General features: G+C 53.8%; 1 protein-coding gene across 6 annotated transcripts in view; it reads left to right on the top strand.

Annotated features, from left to right (window-relative positions):
- Positions 1–12,752, top strand: part of TDRD12 (tudor domain containing 12) — a 71,116-nt gene that overhangs the window by 57,113 nt on the left and 1,251 nt on the right. For 4 of the 6 annotated variants that reach the window (XR_008662628.1, XM_055311985.1, XM_055311984.1 and 1 more), the window contains 9 exons: positions 2,358–2,545; positions 3,323–3,533; positions 5,083–5,175; positions 7,057–7,229; positions 10,402–10,505; positions 11,899–11,959; positions 12,051–12,164; positions 12,248–12,401; positions 12,487–12,553. Coding sequence is in view for 4 of the 6 variants with exons in the window: in XM_055311985.1 (XP_055167960.1) it covers positions 2,358–2,545; positions 3,323–3,533; positions 5,083–5,175; positions 7,057–7,229; positions 10,402–10,505; positions 11,899–11,959; positions 12,051–12,164; positions 12,248–12,401; positions 12,487–12,553 (1,165 nt within the window). In the remaining 2 variants the exon portion in view is untranslated. Of the gene's footprint in view, positions 1–2,357; positions 2,546–3,322; positions 3,534–5,082; positions 5,176–7,056; positions 7,230–10,401; positions 10,506–10,729; positions 12,165–12,247; positions 12,402–12,486; positions 12,554–12,752 lie in introns of those variants that run through there. The other 2 variants (XR_008662629.1, XM_055311986.1) reach the window with 2 other exon arrangements.

Here is a 12,752-nt window from a genome sequence, read left to right as displayed (position 1 = left end):
AACAAAGTGAATTATTTATGTGCGGTTCTGCACAAAGAGGCAGGGGGCAGGGGAGGTGGCTGGAAAAGGACCCTCCTGGTGTGCCCAGGACTGGGGGTTTTCTGGTCACATGGAATGTCTAGTGCTGAAAGCAGGAGAGCCCCCAGACAAACCAGGACCAGCTGGTCACCCTCTCTACAAGGGAGAGTCCAGTCCACAAGCTTCATTTTGTCACATCCGTTCTGCCAACTTAATGTGTCTGCAGATGTGCTAATGCCATGCAGAGATGACAGCCATAGACTGTCACAGCTGGAGCCTGGATTTTGTTCTCTGTGTGTGCTGAGGCTTAGCACAGAGTCTTCTAATTGGGAAATAAGGGGGGGAAGAAACTCTCCCTTTACTCCCATCACCTTTAAACAATCACCACTTGCATCCTAGTACATATTTAGCCTGCCATTTTTCTTTGTGCCTTTTTTTTTAAGACTTTATTTATTTACTCATGAGAGACAGAGAGAGAGAGAGAGAGAGAGAGAGGCAGAGACACAGGCAGAGGGAGAAGCAGGCACCCTGCAGGGAGCCTGATGTGGAACTCGAATCCAGGTCTCCAGAATCAGGCCCTGGGCTGAAGGCGGCGCTAAACCGCTGAGCCACGAGGGCTGCCCTTTTGTGCATTTTTAAGAAGGTTTATTTGTCATTGGCATATATATTATGCCCTGCTTGTCCCTCAGAACGTTGTAGCAGGTGTATCTCTCCTCCATACCACTATGTGGTCCCTGACCGCCATCATGCAGTGAGCTGATGTCTAGAATGTTGGACTGTTGGGGCCTCTAAACCATAGCGGCAAGGACTTCCCCAGAAGAGGCCATCTGCCATGCAGGAAGGGATGTTGAACTTCCTGCCTGAGACAGTGGATAAGCACTGAGGGTTTGTTCGGGCAGCTTCCTCCACCGTGCTGCAGAAAGGTGACAGACATGTTACCTGTCTTCCTCTGGGGAGGGTCTGCAGAGGATCAGTGAATGGGAGAGACTGTGACGTGTGCTGTGGAAAAGGGGAACTGCAGGGCCTTTGGGAATATGGGCAGAGCAGGGCTCTCTGAGGGGTCAGCTGCACTGAGGGCCAAATGATAAGAAGGATCCAGCCATGGGAAGGCCTGGAGGAGACTGTTCCTGGGAGAGGAACCAGTGAGTCCCCGGAGTAGGAGTTAACGTCGAGTTTTTGTGGTTCAGGGTAGGGCTGGTGGACAGTGAGAGTGGGGAAAACAGCAAGCAGGGGAGCTTGGGGACGCCACAGAGGAGAGCCAGGGGCTTCAGTCCTGTGAGATTGATCACGAGGGGTGACCTCACCCCTTCCTCTTGCCTCCCAAGCAGCACTGTCCTCTCCGTCCTCCCAGCAGGGGACTCCTCTGTCCTGGCCTCTGCTGGGGTAGCTCACCACCTCATGCCTTCATGCAGGCTGTTTATTCTGTGTCTGGAGTGCCTTCTCTGTACTCTTGCTAAGATACATGCAACCCGACGTTGCCCCTTGCACACCACTTGCCTGTGAAGAGTTGTCCTTTTTTTTTTTATTATTTTTAAAGATTTTATTTGTTCTTGAGAGACACTATAAGAGGCAGAGGGAGAAGCAGGCTCCATCCAGGTTGCCCGACGTGGGACTCGATCCGGGTCTCCAGGATCAGGCCCTGAGCCGAAGGCGGCGCTAGACTGCTGAGCCACCCGGGCTGCCCAAGAGTTGTCTTCCTTGACCACACGCTAGCTGTGGCCCATCTGTTGGCGTGTGGATTGTGGGGGGTGGGAGTCCCTGTAGGACGTGGCCTATCTCCTATCCCTAGCGCCTCCTGCTTAGTGAGCTCTTGATAAAATACTGCATGTTACAGGAACAAAGATCAGAAAGAGCTCAAGAGAGGGATGCTAGTTAAGAACGATTTCTATAAAGTGCAGTTAGGGAATAAACAAAGGAACACTTGTAATGAAGCTTTAGAATGCTAAGATTGGGGCCGGGTGGCTCAGCCGGTTAAGCATCTGCCTTGGGCTCAGGTCATGACCCCTGTCATGACCCCTGTGTCAGACTCCCTGCTCAGCGGGGGCCCTGCCTCTCCCCCTGCTCATGATCTCTCTCTCACTTTCTCTCTCAAATAAAGTCTTTAGAAATGAAAAATTTAAAAATGCCAAGATTAACAAAAAGTCTTCCCTTAGATTTAAAGGGAAACCACAGTTCTCTGTGGTGAGTACGGGAAGGTTTTTGCTGTGTTTATTGGCCAGTTTCCTCGTTCAGGTTTCCATCCCTGCTTTGGGCGCTTAGGTCAGATGCGGATTTCTGCAGAGACCTTTTTGGGTTAGATTGAGTTTTTTTTCTGAATTTGGTTGTCGATTATTTTTCAGATAATACCCTTTTATATTTCGAATGCAACGCATTACTTTGGTCGTATAGTTGATAAACAAGTGGATCTTTATTCAACTCTTAATGCTGAAATGAATGAGTATTTTAAGGGTAACAGCAATAAAACAAGTGTCGAAAAGGTGGAGAAATTTGGATTATATGGATTAGCAGAAAAAACACTTTTCCACAGGTAAAAGTTCTCTGTATTTCATCTCTTAAGAGTTGTGAAGCATGCGGCAACTTTAAGTGGTATCGAATCCCTGTTTCCCCCTGTGTCCCTCTGACCCGGTGTGCACGTATGAAGCCTGGCTGCCCCCAGGAGGGTAGGGGCGGCATGTCCACCCCCGCCCCTCAACCCCCAGTGCAGTTCTGCACCTGACTCGTCCAATCCTGGGCATCTGCACACAGGGCACAGAAGACAGGGTCACATTTGCACACCGACGGTTCTGGGGCCACCACTGTGTGTGCCACCTCCATACACGCCTTCACCTCACTTAGCCCTACGTAATTCCCGTAAAACAGGTCCCCTCTTACAGGTGAGCAGGCTGGGCCTTGGTGAGATCACGTAGGCTATGCAGCGTCAGCTCAGTGAATGGCACGATCGGGGCTCTGACCCCGGCTGTGTGCCCCAGGGGCCTGCTCACACCCTCGAAGGGCACTTCTGGCTCTCTTGGGGTAGCCTAGGTTGGGAAACTTTGAAACTTCACTATTTACTGTGTTGATTTTCATCATTATTGTCCGGTAAAGGGATTTGCTCTATTCAGGAGTGCTCTGTGTTTTTTATACTTCTGTGCACTTGAATTACATAAGCCACTCTGAGTGGTGTTGACGCTCTAGCTGGTTTTTATTTCTTGCATGGAATAAAACCTTGCAGCTAGAGCCTTCTTGGATTTACTGGGTAGGTTGAGGCAAAGATTGTTTTCCTTTGGGGTCTCTGTGTTACACTGAAGCCGCGGTGGTTCTCCAGGGTTGAGGTGCTGGAGATGAGCCAGAAGGAAGACGCCTGGGGTCCAGACCGTGTCCTTGTGAAGTTCATAGACGAAGGCCGGACGGGACTCATCACCAGAGACCAGCTGCTGCGTCTCCCCGAAAAGTTCCACGCTCTGCCCCCCCAGGCGGTGGAGTTTATTGTTTGCAGAGTGAAGCCTGCCGACAACGAAGTTGAGTGGAATCCAAAGGTAAGTTTTTTTGGCTTTTTATGCCCTGTTGCCTTTTAGGATATACACGGAATTGAGGTTTATTTGAGTGTAGAGTCTAGAGTTTGGGTGAAATGCCTCCTGTTCCTGGACAGTTAAAGACCCTCGTACAATTCAGTTTTCTGGGGGAAAAAAATAAAAAAATAAAGACCCTCGGACAGGCGGCCGTCGTCACCATTCATGCTCACAGTCTCAGAATCGGGGTGAGGGACGCATCAGGGCCAAATAAAGTGGCCGTGAGCCTGGGAAGCAGCAGTGTAAGCACCAGGTGGATGCCCGTGTCACAGGCAGGCAGGGGCGATGGACACTCCCTGGCGAGGCCGGGTGCCTCCCCTGGCGTTGGGAGGCCGGGCCGGGAGAGGGAGTGACAGGGGACACCTCCTGTGGGCCTCCAGGCTGAGGCGCTGGGGCGTCACCACGCAGGCCAGGTGCGGCAGGGAGGAGAGCGCGTGGTGCACGGTGCGGCCGCCCGGGGCGCTCCCGGCTGTTGGCGTGGGGCGGGCCGTCTGCCCGTCACCGGGGCCGTGAGTCCCCTACTGAGACGCTCCTGGCTCTTCAGAGGAAGGTTAAATTTCATATCATCCGGCTAATAGGACGTGGAATAAACCATCGCAAAGTAAAACCACTTTGGATCATAAGCAAGTTCAGACGCGGTCCAGGAAATAACCGGGTGAGCGACCTCACGAAGCAGACGAACCCACGACCTCGCTGTGCAGGCTCACCGAGACGCTGCCCGCCGCGTGGCCGCCGCCTGCCTTCCGCCAAGCGCTGGCTCAGTGTGCTCCAGCACGTGCCGCGCAAGGTTCTTCTCTGCGTAGTCTTTCAAATTAATGTGCAAGCTTCAAGGGCGATGGAAGAGTCTGATCTTGGGCAGCCCCGGGGGCTCAGCGGGTTAGCGCCGCCTTCCACCCCAGGGCGTGATCCTGGAGACCCGGGATCGAGGCCCACGTCGGGCTCCCGGCGTGGAGCCTGCTCCTCCCTCTGCCTGTGTCTCTGCCCCTCTCTCTCTCTCTCCCTCTCTCTCTCTCTCTCTCTCGCTCTCTCTTTCTGTGTGTCTCTAATAAATAAAAAATCTTTAAAAAAAAAAAAGTCTGATCTTGGGAGCTGGCTCCCTCCTGTCTCTGTCAGAGTGAGAATGAGACACGCCGTGCCTGCCAGGGGCATCCTTGAGAGAAGAGCAGCCCCGTGCTCGGGACAGGGTGCTCGGACCCGGGGCCCCTCAGCTCCCGGGGTGCTTCAGGCTCTGAGCTTCCAGAGATGGACTGGGTGACTGTTCACAGAGGGGGGCGAGGACGCATGGCTACATTTTGGGGGGTCCACAGGTGCTGTTTGCTCTGTCCTTATTAAGTTCCCCTGTTACTATCCTTGTCCGCGCAGGGACACGATGGCCTCTGTCACCTGCCTCACGGGGTGGTGGTGAGACTCAGGTGAAATTCAATGGAAACGTTTTTTTGTGAGACTATACAGCCTACACCGAGTAAGATATTTTCCTAAACCTTCAGAGAAGTTACATAAGTGCTTCTTTTCCTAGGTTACCAGGTACATTCATCATAAAATCATTGGAAAATTGCACGATGCCAAAGTGATACTGGCTTTGGGAAATACAGTGTGGGTCGATCCAATGGTGAGTATGCAGTTTTCTTTCCTTTTTTTAAGATTTCATTTACTTAGAGATTGTGCACGTGCACGCACGATCAGGGGAAGGAGCAGAGGGAGAAGCCCAGCCTGAGGCTCAGTCCAAGGGCCCTGAGATCATGACCTGAGCCGAAGGCCATCACTTAACCGACAGAGCCACCCAGGTGCCCCAAGTATATGGTTTTCTTAAAAGAAGTCTGTTTTGGGATGGACTCCTAAAATTATTCCTGGTATTCTAATTTGTTGCTTGAATAATGGTTTGTCTCAAATAAATGGAGGCTTTGGGGGTTCTGTTTAGGGAGAGCCGGGGGTTTTCCCATGTTATTTGGGTCATGAATTTGGTTTTTTGTTTAAGGGAATCCTTTATGTTACAACTCAGCGCGCCCACACAGGGAGACAAGCTTATGAAACTCTCCTTGTGACAGTCTCTGATATTATGATTCTATCCCATTGTTTTTTCAAGCATTGGTTGTACGCTGTGAATCAGCGTCACACTGTCCACACGGATGGGGAAGCCCCATGTCAGGAGGGAGGTGCCCACATGGGATCGGTCACGTGGAGGATTCTAGTCCTTGGGTTTTCAGAGATAGGTTTTATTATGTTTGCAGTTTCCATCTCATTCCTTCACCAAATATTTATTGAGCACCTACTCTGCGTGCTGGGTCCTGTGCGGGACACTTGGCTTCTGTCCGTGAACATAAACTCCTACCCTGTGGAGCTGACATAGGGGTGAGCAGGACTGAGTGTCAGACCAGGGGCCTGTACGTGGGGCCTCTGGGCATCCCCTCCCATGCCAGCATCGCCCCCTCTATCTGCCTGCACCCCAAGAACTCTGCTTTTCAATTTGAGGTTTTGCTCCATTGGACTTAAATCTTACCTGGTATGTTTATAACACAAGAATTCAGTTCATAAGAATTGTTCTGCTGAAAGTTATGTTTATGAGACAGGAGAAGCCTTAACACCTACAAGGAAGAGTTTGGGTGTAAGATTAAGGGTTCAGAGGAGAAAATGATTTTTAGTACAGAAGGTAAAGATTACCGGTACAGGTCAGATGAAGATTGGGGGTCTTGGTTTACATAATAGTCGATATTTTGGTTCTCGATTGGGAGAAAAAATGGAATCTTTTTAGAGATTTTTAAAACTATAGCTAAGGAAATGAAGAAGCAAAAAAGAAATCTACCCGTCAGCTTCCACAGCTCGTGTAGCGGTGTCCACGGCACCGTGGGGGGGCAGCCCCCACACCTGCTTCCTTCTCCACTCACACCTCTCGGCCCCCAGTTTGAGTGGAGAGAGGCTCTCCTGCCATGCGCAGGTGGGAACCTGTTCCCAGTGTTCAGTTAGGAAGGTCTCCAGCTGGTCTCAGCCTGGCCCCCCTCCCCCACCGTGAAAGGGACGCCCAGTCCTGGGTCTGCACCTCCCATTGACAGGAGGGGAGGAGCACAATGTTGCAGAACCTCATCTTTTGTATAAATTAAGATGGATGAGAGTATTTGGGTTGCAGAAGAAAACCAGTGGAGGAATCTGTCCAGAACACAGGGTATAGGGCCCTGGCGTAGGCCCTTTCTGGGCACTGGCACCTCTGAGCCTTAGGGTCCTCCTTGTCCAGGAAGATCTAAGAGTTTTGTGTGTGGTCCCAGCATCCCAGGGGCCCCCCGGCCCCTGACCCCATCATGCTTCTGCAGGGTGGGAGTGGGCTCTGGAAGAACCTGACCTGTATGCTCAGTTATGAAATCACCTGGGAGCTGCGAAGGGAGCCCACGTTCGCCCAGCATGGCGCACGGTGAGAGCGCTGGGTCGCGCAAGAGCCTTTTCCATTGATTTGAGAGTTCAAAGAGCGGTTCCCACAAATACACTTTTTCTTTGATTCAAGGTGCACATTACAAAACTTTCAAACTTGAAAACATCTGTCATCGATTATAACGTGCGTGCTGAAATTTTGTCGATGGGAATGGGCGTTGACAACTCAGGGCATACAGAACAGCTGAAGACATTATACGAAGGAGCTAAAATGCCAGCTGGTGAAGGAAGCCTGAGCCAGGCCCTGTGAGTTTTAATCTTCCCTTTGGAGGTGCCGTTTGGTGGGACTAGGACCAGGAGTTTAGAGGGGCCTTTTTTTTTAAAGTTGGGTAGGTTTCTGAATCCCCATTTCCATCACTCACCTCCAATAATTTCTCAGCTTTGGGGAATCTAATTTTATCCATACCTCAACGTGCAGTTTTATTTTTTGGTGGAATATCATAAAACAAATCCCCAGCGTATTGTTTCACCCGCATGTCTCACAGAGTAAGTTTTGGTTAGTGTTTATTGACATGCAGGAAAGCACACACCCGCGGTAAGTGTCGTCAGGTGGATTTTCTGAGCACAGAAGCCAGCCCCCAGGTCAGAGAGGGTGTGCGCAGTCGTGTCCTCCTCCTCCTCCTCCACCTCCTGCTTCACTCCCTCCACCACCTCCTTCTCCTCCACCACCTCCTCCTCCTTCTCTTCCTCCTCCTCCACCACCACCTCCTCCTCCTCCTCCTCTTCCACCTCCTCCTCCACCACTCCTCGTCCTTCTCTTCCTCCTTCTCCTCCTTCACCACCTCCTCCTCCTCCTCCTCCTCCACATCGTCCACCTTCTCCTCCACCTCTTACACATCCCTCCTCCACTTTCTCCTCTTCCTCCTCCACCACCACCACCTTCTCCTCCACCTCTTGCACGTCCTCCTCACCTTCTCCACCTCCTCCTCCTCTTCCACCTCCTCCTCTCCTCTGGGAATAGGAGGAAGGGCCGTGAATGGGTCACGGAGCTGCGCAGAGACCCGCGGTGTCAGGGGCCCCTGGGAGAGGCAAGACCCAGGCCATCCCAGGGGGCCTGTCGCCCCGACCCTGGGAACAGGGGGAAGGTGCTGTGACTAGAGCAGAAGGGCAGGAGAGCAGCCCAGGGCCAGATCTTGTTGGGCCCTTGGCCATTTGCGAGGACCAGGCCCTGCTCCGAGGAGGTAGAGCCATGAGAAGGTTTGGAGCAGAGCAGCGACCCCATCCAAAGGGGCTCAGCTTCGGTGCGGAGAAGGTGGGGTGGGGCCAAGGCCGTGCCAAGGGGGCTCGGCCCGGGCGGCCCCTGGAGGTGGCGCGAAGCAGCTGGTGTCCGAGTGTTGGTGGTGACCTGTGCTCCGCGGAGCCCCGTGGGCAGGCCCGGGCCTGGGTGCGAGCCCAGGGGAGCGAGTGCCAGAGTCTGAGGGCTGAGCCCGGCAGAGGCGGGGGGCCGTGGGTACCCGGAGGGGGGCCCGAGGAGGAGCAGCAGCGAAGGAGGCCTGGGGACAGACCCCCAGACGGCAGGGGAGGGCTTCCCGGTGCAGGGAGCCGAGAGGAGGCCCGACGGGCAAGCACGGCCAGCGGCCCTGGCGGCCCTGGCGTCTGCCGCGAGGCCCCTGGCGACAGACAAGCACGGGAGAGTTTTTCAAAGAGCACGCCGAGGTTCAAGTTCTCCAGTCTGAAGTCGTTAGTTTTTACCTTAATGCGTTTGGGCCTGGGGGATTAGGAGACCGTCCGTTCTACAGGCTTGGAGGAAACAAAAATCGCTCCACACTCGCTTGTAAGATATTCTTTTAAAAACACGTCTTGAGAGTTGAGTGGACTCGATGGAAACGAGGCTCGGTCACCTCTGTGAAACCCAGCAGCTGCACCTGAGCCCCGGCTCTGTTCTGCCCTCGGCACCTCGGTTCTGTGTGCGCGGGAGTCCTGCACACCTGTGGGCTCACACACGAGGTGGACGTGCAGAGGACTGCGAACGAGGGTGGAGCCCGCCCCGGGGAGCCTCCGTGTCAGGAGCTGGATTGGGAAGCCGTGGTGGCGATCGGGATCGGAACGAGGAGAGTGGTGCCGTCCTCACAGCAGGTTGGGAAAGAGGACAGACCCTGGGGACGTGAAAGATCTGGAAGCCAGGGGGCTTGGTGACTGACAGGCATCGGGGGTGTGATTGTCTAATTCTAAGCCCTGGGCCGGTGAGGGTATTGGCCAGGTGGACAGTTTCGGGGTGCTCACTGGGGAGGAGGAGATACTGAGTTGGTTTGGGACACGTCGGGTTTAAGGATTATGGGGAGCGTAAGCCCGGGGCTCGGGAAAGCGGGGGAAGGCTAGCTGGCCGGTTGTGGAGAAGAGTCACAGCTTGGTGGCTGTGCGACGACGGGTAGAACCCCAGCCGGTGAGGGTCTGGTGAAGGAGTGAGAGCGATGGAGTAGAGTGTGCGACGGGGGGTCTGGTGCTGCAAGTGGGGAGGACGAGGCCCGGGGAGGGGTCCCTGCCTGGGTGGTTGGAACACAAGGTGCTGCCTTCGCCACCTGTGGGGTGCCGCGCACGGGCTCCGTGTGTGTCACCCAGCAGTCCCCTTGGAGGCACACGCACCCCCGCTCACCATGGGCGTGTGTGTATGGGCTTGCTCGTTGAGGCTTGACCTCTCTCTAACAGGCTGCGCAGAAAGTAGGAATTACGTTGTCACCCATGAGGAAGGCAGCTGGGCAGCTGGGGAACGGGCGAGAGGGAGATGTTCCGCTGTGTACGACCTTTTCATTGTATTTCAAAACATTGAACCACGTAAAAGTGGTGGTTTCCTCCTCAAAAGAAAAAAAAAACTTAAAATTTTCTAAAGGACAAGGCAGCCCTTTCTGTACTAATGTGGCGTGACCTATCTCTAGTTATTGACTATGATCAAAGGGGCAGAGAAGTGACTGGAGTAGGGTCCGTGTGCTTAAGGGATGCGCACGTGTGTTCTACATAGTTGGCGTGATGCTTGCTTGTTGCTTGTGCAGAGGTTTGTGGATGGGACCCAACCGGGGAGGGGGTGTCTCGGGGAGGAGGTGCTGGGGAGCTAGGGCAGGGGAGCACAGGTGGCTTTTACTTCCTCCCCTTTTATCCATTTTGAAGAGGGGAGCAGAGCTGGTTATTCTCAAAGGTAAATGGTTTGAAAGGGAACCTTTTTGGCAAATGGGTTCATGCCTGTATGTGCCCGTGTGTTTCCGTGATCGGCCCTGGGCTCGCCACTGGGGCACAGCAGTGAGCGGAGCTGGGGCCCTGACCGTCCTCCGTGAAGGAGTCGCAGGCCCCACGCAGGTCTGGCCGTGTGGTTGGCACCTCGTGGTCAGTTGCTGCCTGCCTCCCCCTTCGAGCTGGGAGGGCCCCGTAGAGAGCCCGAGCTTGCGGTCTCTTCGACTCGGAGCTAACCTGCACCTCTTCCACCTAGCGTGCCTTCTCCAGCAGAGGATGCTGCTCGTCCGCAGAGCCCACGGCAGGACGACTCAGAAGGACGTGCCGATGCCCAGGCAAACCCAGAAATCCAAAAGCATGGTTGGTGATTTAATACGTGGCTCACTGAGGGGCGCCTGGGGGGCTCAGTGGGCTACGCTCTGCCTTCGGCTCAGGTCACGATCCCGGGGTGGTGGGATGGAGCCCCACGTCGGGCTCCCCACTCAGCGGGGAGCCTGCCTCTGCCTCTGCCCCTGCCCTGCTCGTGCACATACACACACACACTCGCGCACTCTCTCTCAAATGAATTTTTAAAAAATCTTTAGAAACCATGGCTCCCAGGATCCCTGGGTGGCTCAGCAGTTTAGTGCCTGCCTTCGGCCCGAGATGTGTCCTGGAGACCCGGGATCGAGTCCCACGTTGGGCTCCCGGCATGGGGCCTGCTTCTCCCTCTGCCTGTCTCTTTCTCTCTGTGTGTGTCTCTCATGAATAAATAAAATCTTTAAGAAAAAAAACAAAAACATGGCTCCCTTAAAATCATGAAAGCTTGGGAGTTTTCCAGCATCGACGCTTCCCACTTCTGGATGAAGTCTATAGAAGGTGACATAGACTGGTCTATAGAAGGTGACATAGACTGGTCTTACCTAACTTCCTACTCTTAACATTTCAGTTTCCGATATATTTTTTAGAAACTTTTCCTTTTTGTTAAGTGAGGTATAATGCTCGTCCAGAAAAGTACACACATCCTGAGCGTACGCTCATCAGAGCCGTTGACACGTGTGTACGTGTCCACTGATGCGCTCGAACATTTCCAGAGCCCCAGGAACCCCCTTCATGCACCTTCCCCGCCTGAAACCCATCCCAGGAACCGCTGTCCTGACTCCATCACCATCAGTTTTGCTGATTAGGAGCACACAGTCTACCCTCTTGTGGCTTCTCTCACTTGGCGTTCTCTCTCCGTGAAACTCACGCAGATGATCGCAAGGAGCGGTGGGGACTTTCTTACCGCTGAGTGGTGTTTCGTGACGCAAATACACCACAAGTTGCACATCCGTCCACCTGTTGGTAGACACGGAGGCTGCTTTCAGTCTTTGACTATGATTAAGGCGGCCACATTCTTGCTCACGTCTTCAGATGGAAGATTCAGGGGTGTTAGACTGAGTTCAGATGCTGTTTTAGGACGTGTCGGCACTGGTTCCTCGCGTACAGTGGCGACCAGATGACTTCCCCTCTGGCAGGCGCCTCTGCTGCTCTCAGGTGAAGGTGGCCGGGGGCCACCGCAGAGAAGCCTGTGGCTGCTGGTGGTAACACTGCCCCGTTTCGGGTCGTGCATTTTTAATTTTTGCTAATTATTCCTTGCGAGTGGACGCTTGGAAATTGAGGCTGTCAGTACTTCCTCAGCTAAAAGTCACATGGACAGAGTGAGTACACGTAGGTACGTAGAGTGTATGGTTACGGATAAATAACTTACTGGAACATTTGACTTTCTGCCCAGAAACGTTACCAGAAAACACGAGTGATTGTTCCCTTAGCAGAACCACAGAGCCTCCGAAAAGGTACGTCCACCTGCTGCCGGGGCCCCTTCCCCACCCGCCCCGCGAACGAGCGGACGGTGGTGCCCACGTAAGTCACCGTCTTCTCTCCTAGCTTCCACCCACAAATCAAGTGGTTCCAAAAAGACGATGTGGTCATACTGAAGATAAAAATAAGGAATGTAAAAGATTACAAATGTAAATATTTCAGGGATAGAGTCGTTTTCAGGTACGTTCATGTGTGTCTCGCCACAGTCAGATCGGAGTCGCTTCTAACACGTTAAGGGCCCGGCCTTCTTTCTGTGCACCTAGTGCCTGGGCCGGAGAGAAATTCTACTTGGCCGACCTGGAGCTGCGGGCCAACATCGTGAAAGATGCCTGCGAGTGCACGGTTACGAACGAGGAGCCTGTGATCACCCTTGCAAAGGAGACGAGGGCGTCGTGGGGCAGCCTCCTCAGACAGAGGGTGAGTGGGGAGGAGCCGGCAGGTCTCGGCGCCCCAGCGAGCCTGACCTAGCCTGTCACTCAGCCTCACCCGTTCCGTTGAACAGAATCCTAATGTGGCTTTTGATTTCGATCACTGGGAAGAATGTGAAGAGGACAGCCACTTCCCCCAGGGTAAGGTGGGCGCGCCCTCGGCCACTGGCCATGGCCCTGGGGGTGGGCGTCAACAGGAAGCCCTCGTGTGACCCTGGTGGCACCTGCTCCGGGTTGAGGAGGTAGCCACTCGTAATTAGAAGCGTACCTTCTTGTGACACTTCGACAGATCTTTTTCCCAAGAGAATAACTTCTCTCTAAGCAGGCAGATTTTCCCTGC

Source organism: Nyctereutes procyonoides, unplaced genomic scaffold (assembly GCF_905146905.1).
Source record: "Nyctereutes procyonoides isolate TBG_1078 unplaced genomic scaffold, NYPRO_anot_genome, whole genome shotgun sequence".
In the NCBI taxonomy this organism is placed as follows: domain Eukaryota; kingdom Metazoa; phylum Chordata; class Mammalia; order Carnivora; family Canidae; genus Nyctereutes; species Nyctereutes procyonoides.
The sequence above is the reverse complement of the archived record's forward strand: the minus strand, read 5'-3'. Positions and strand labels throughout refer to the sequence as shown.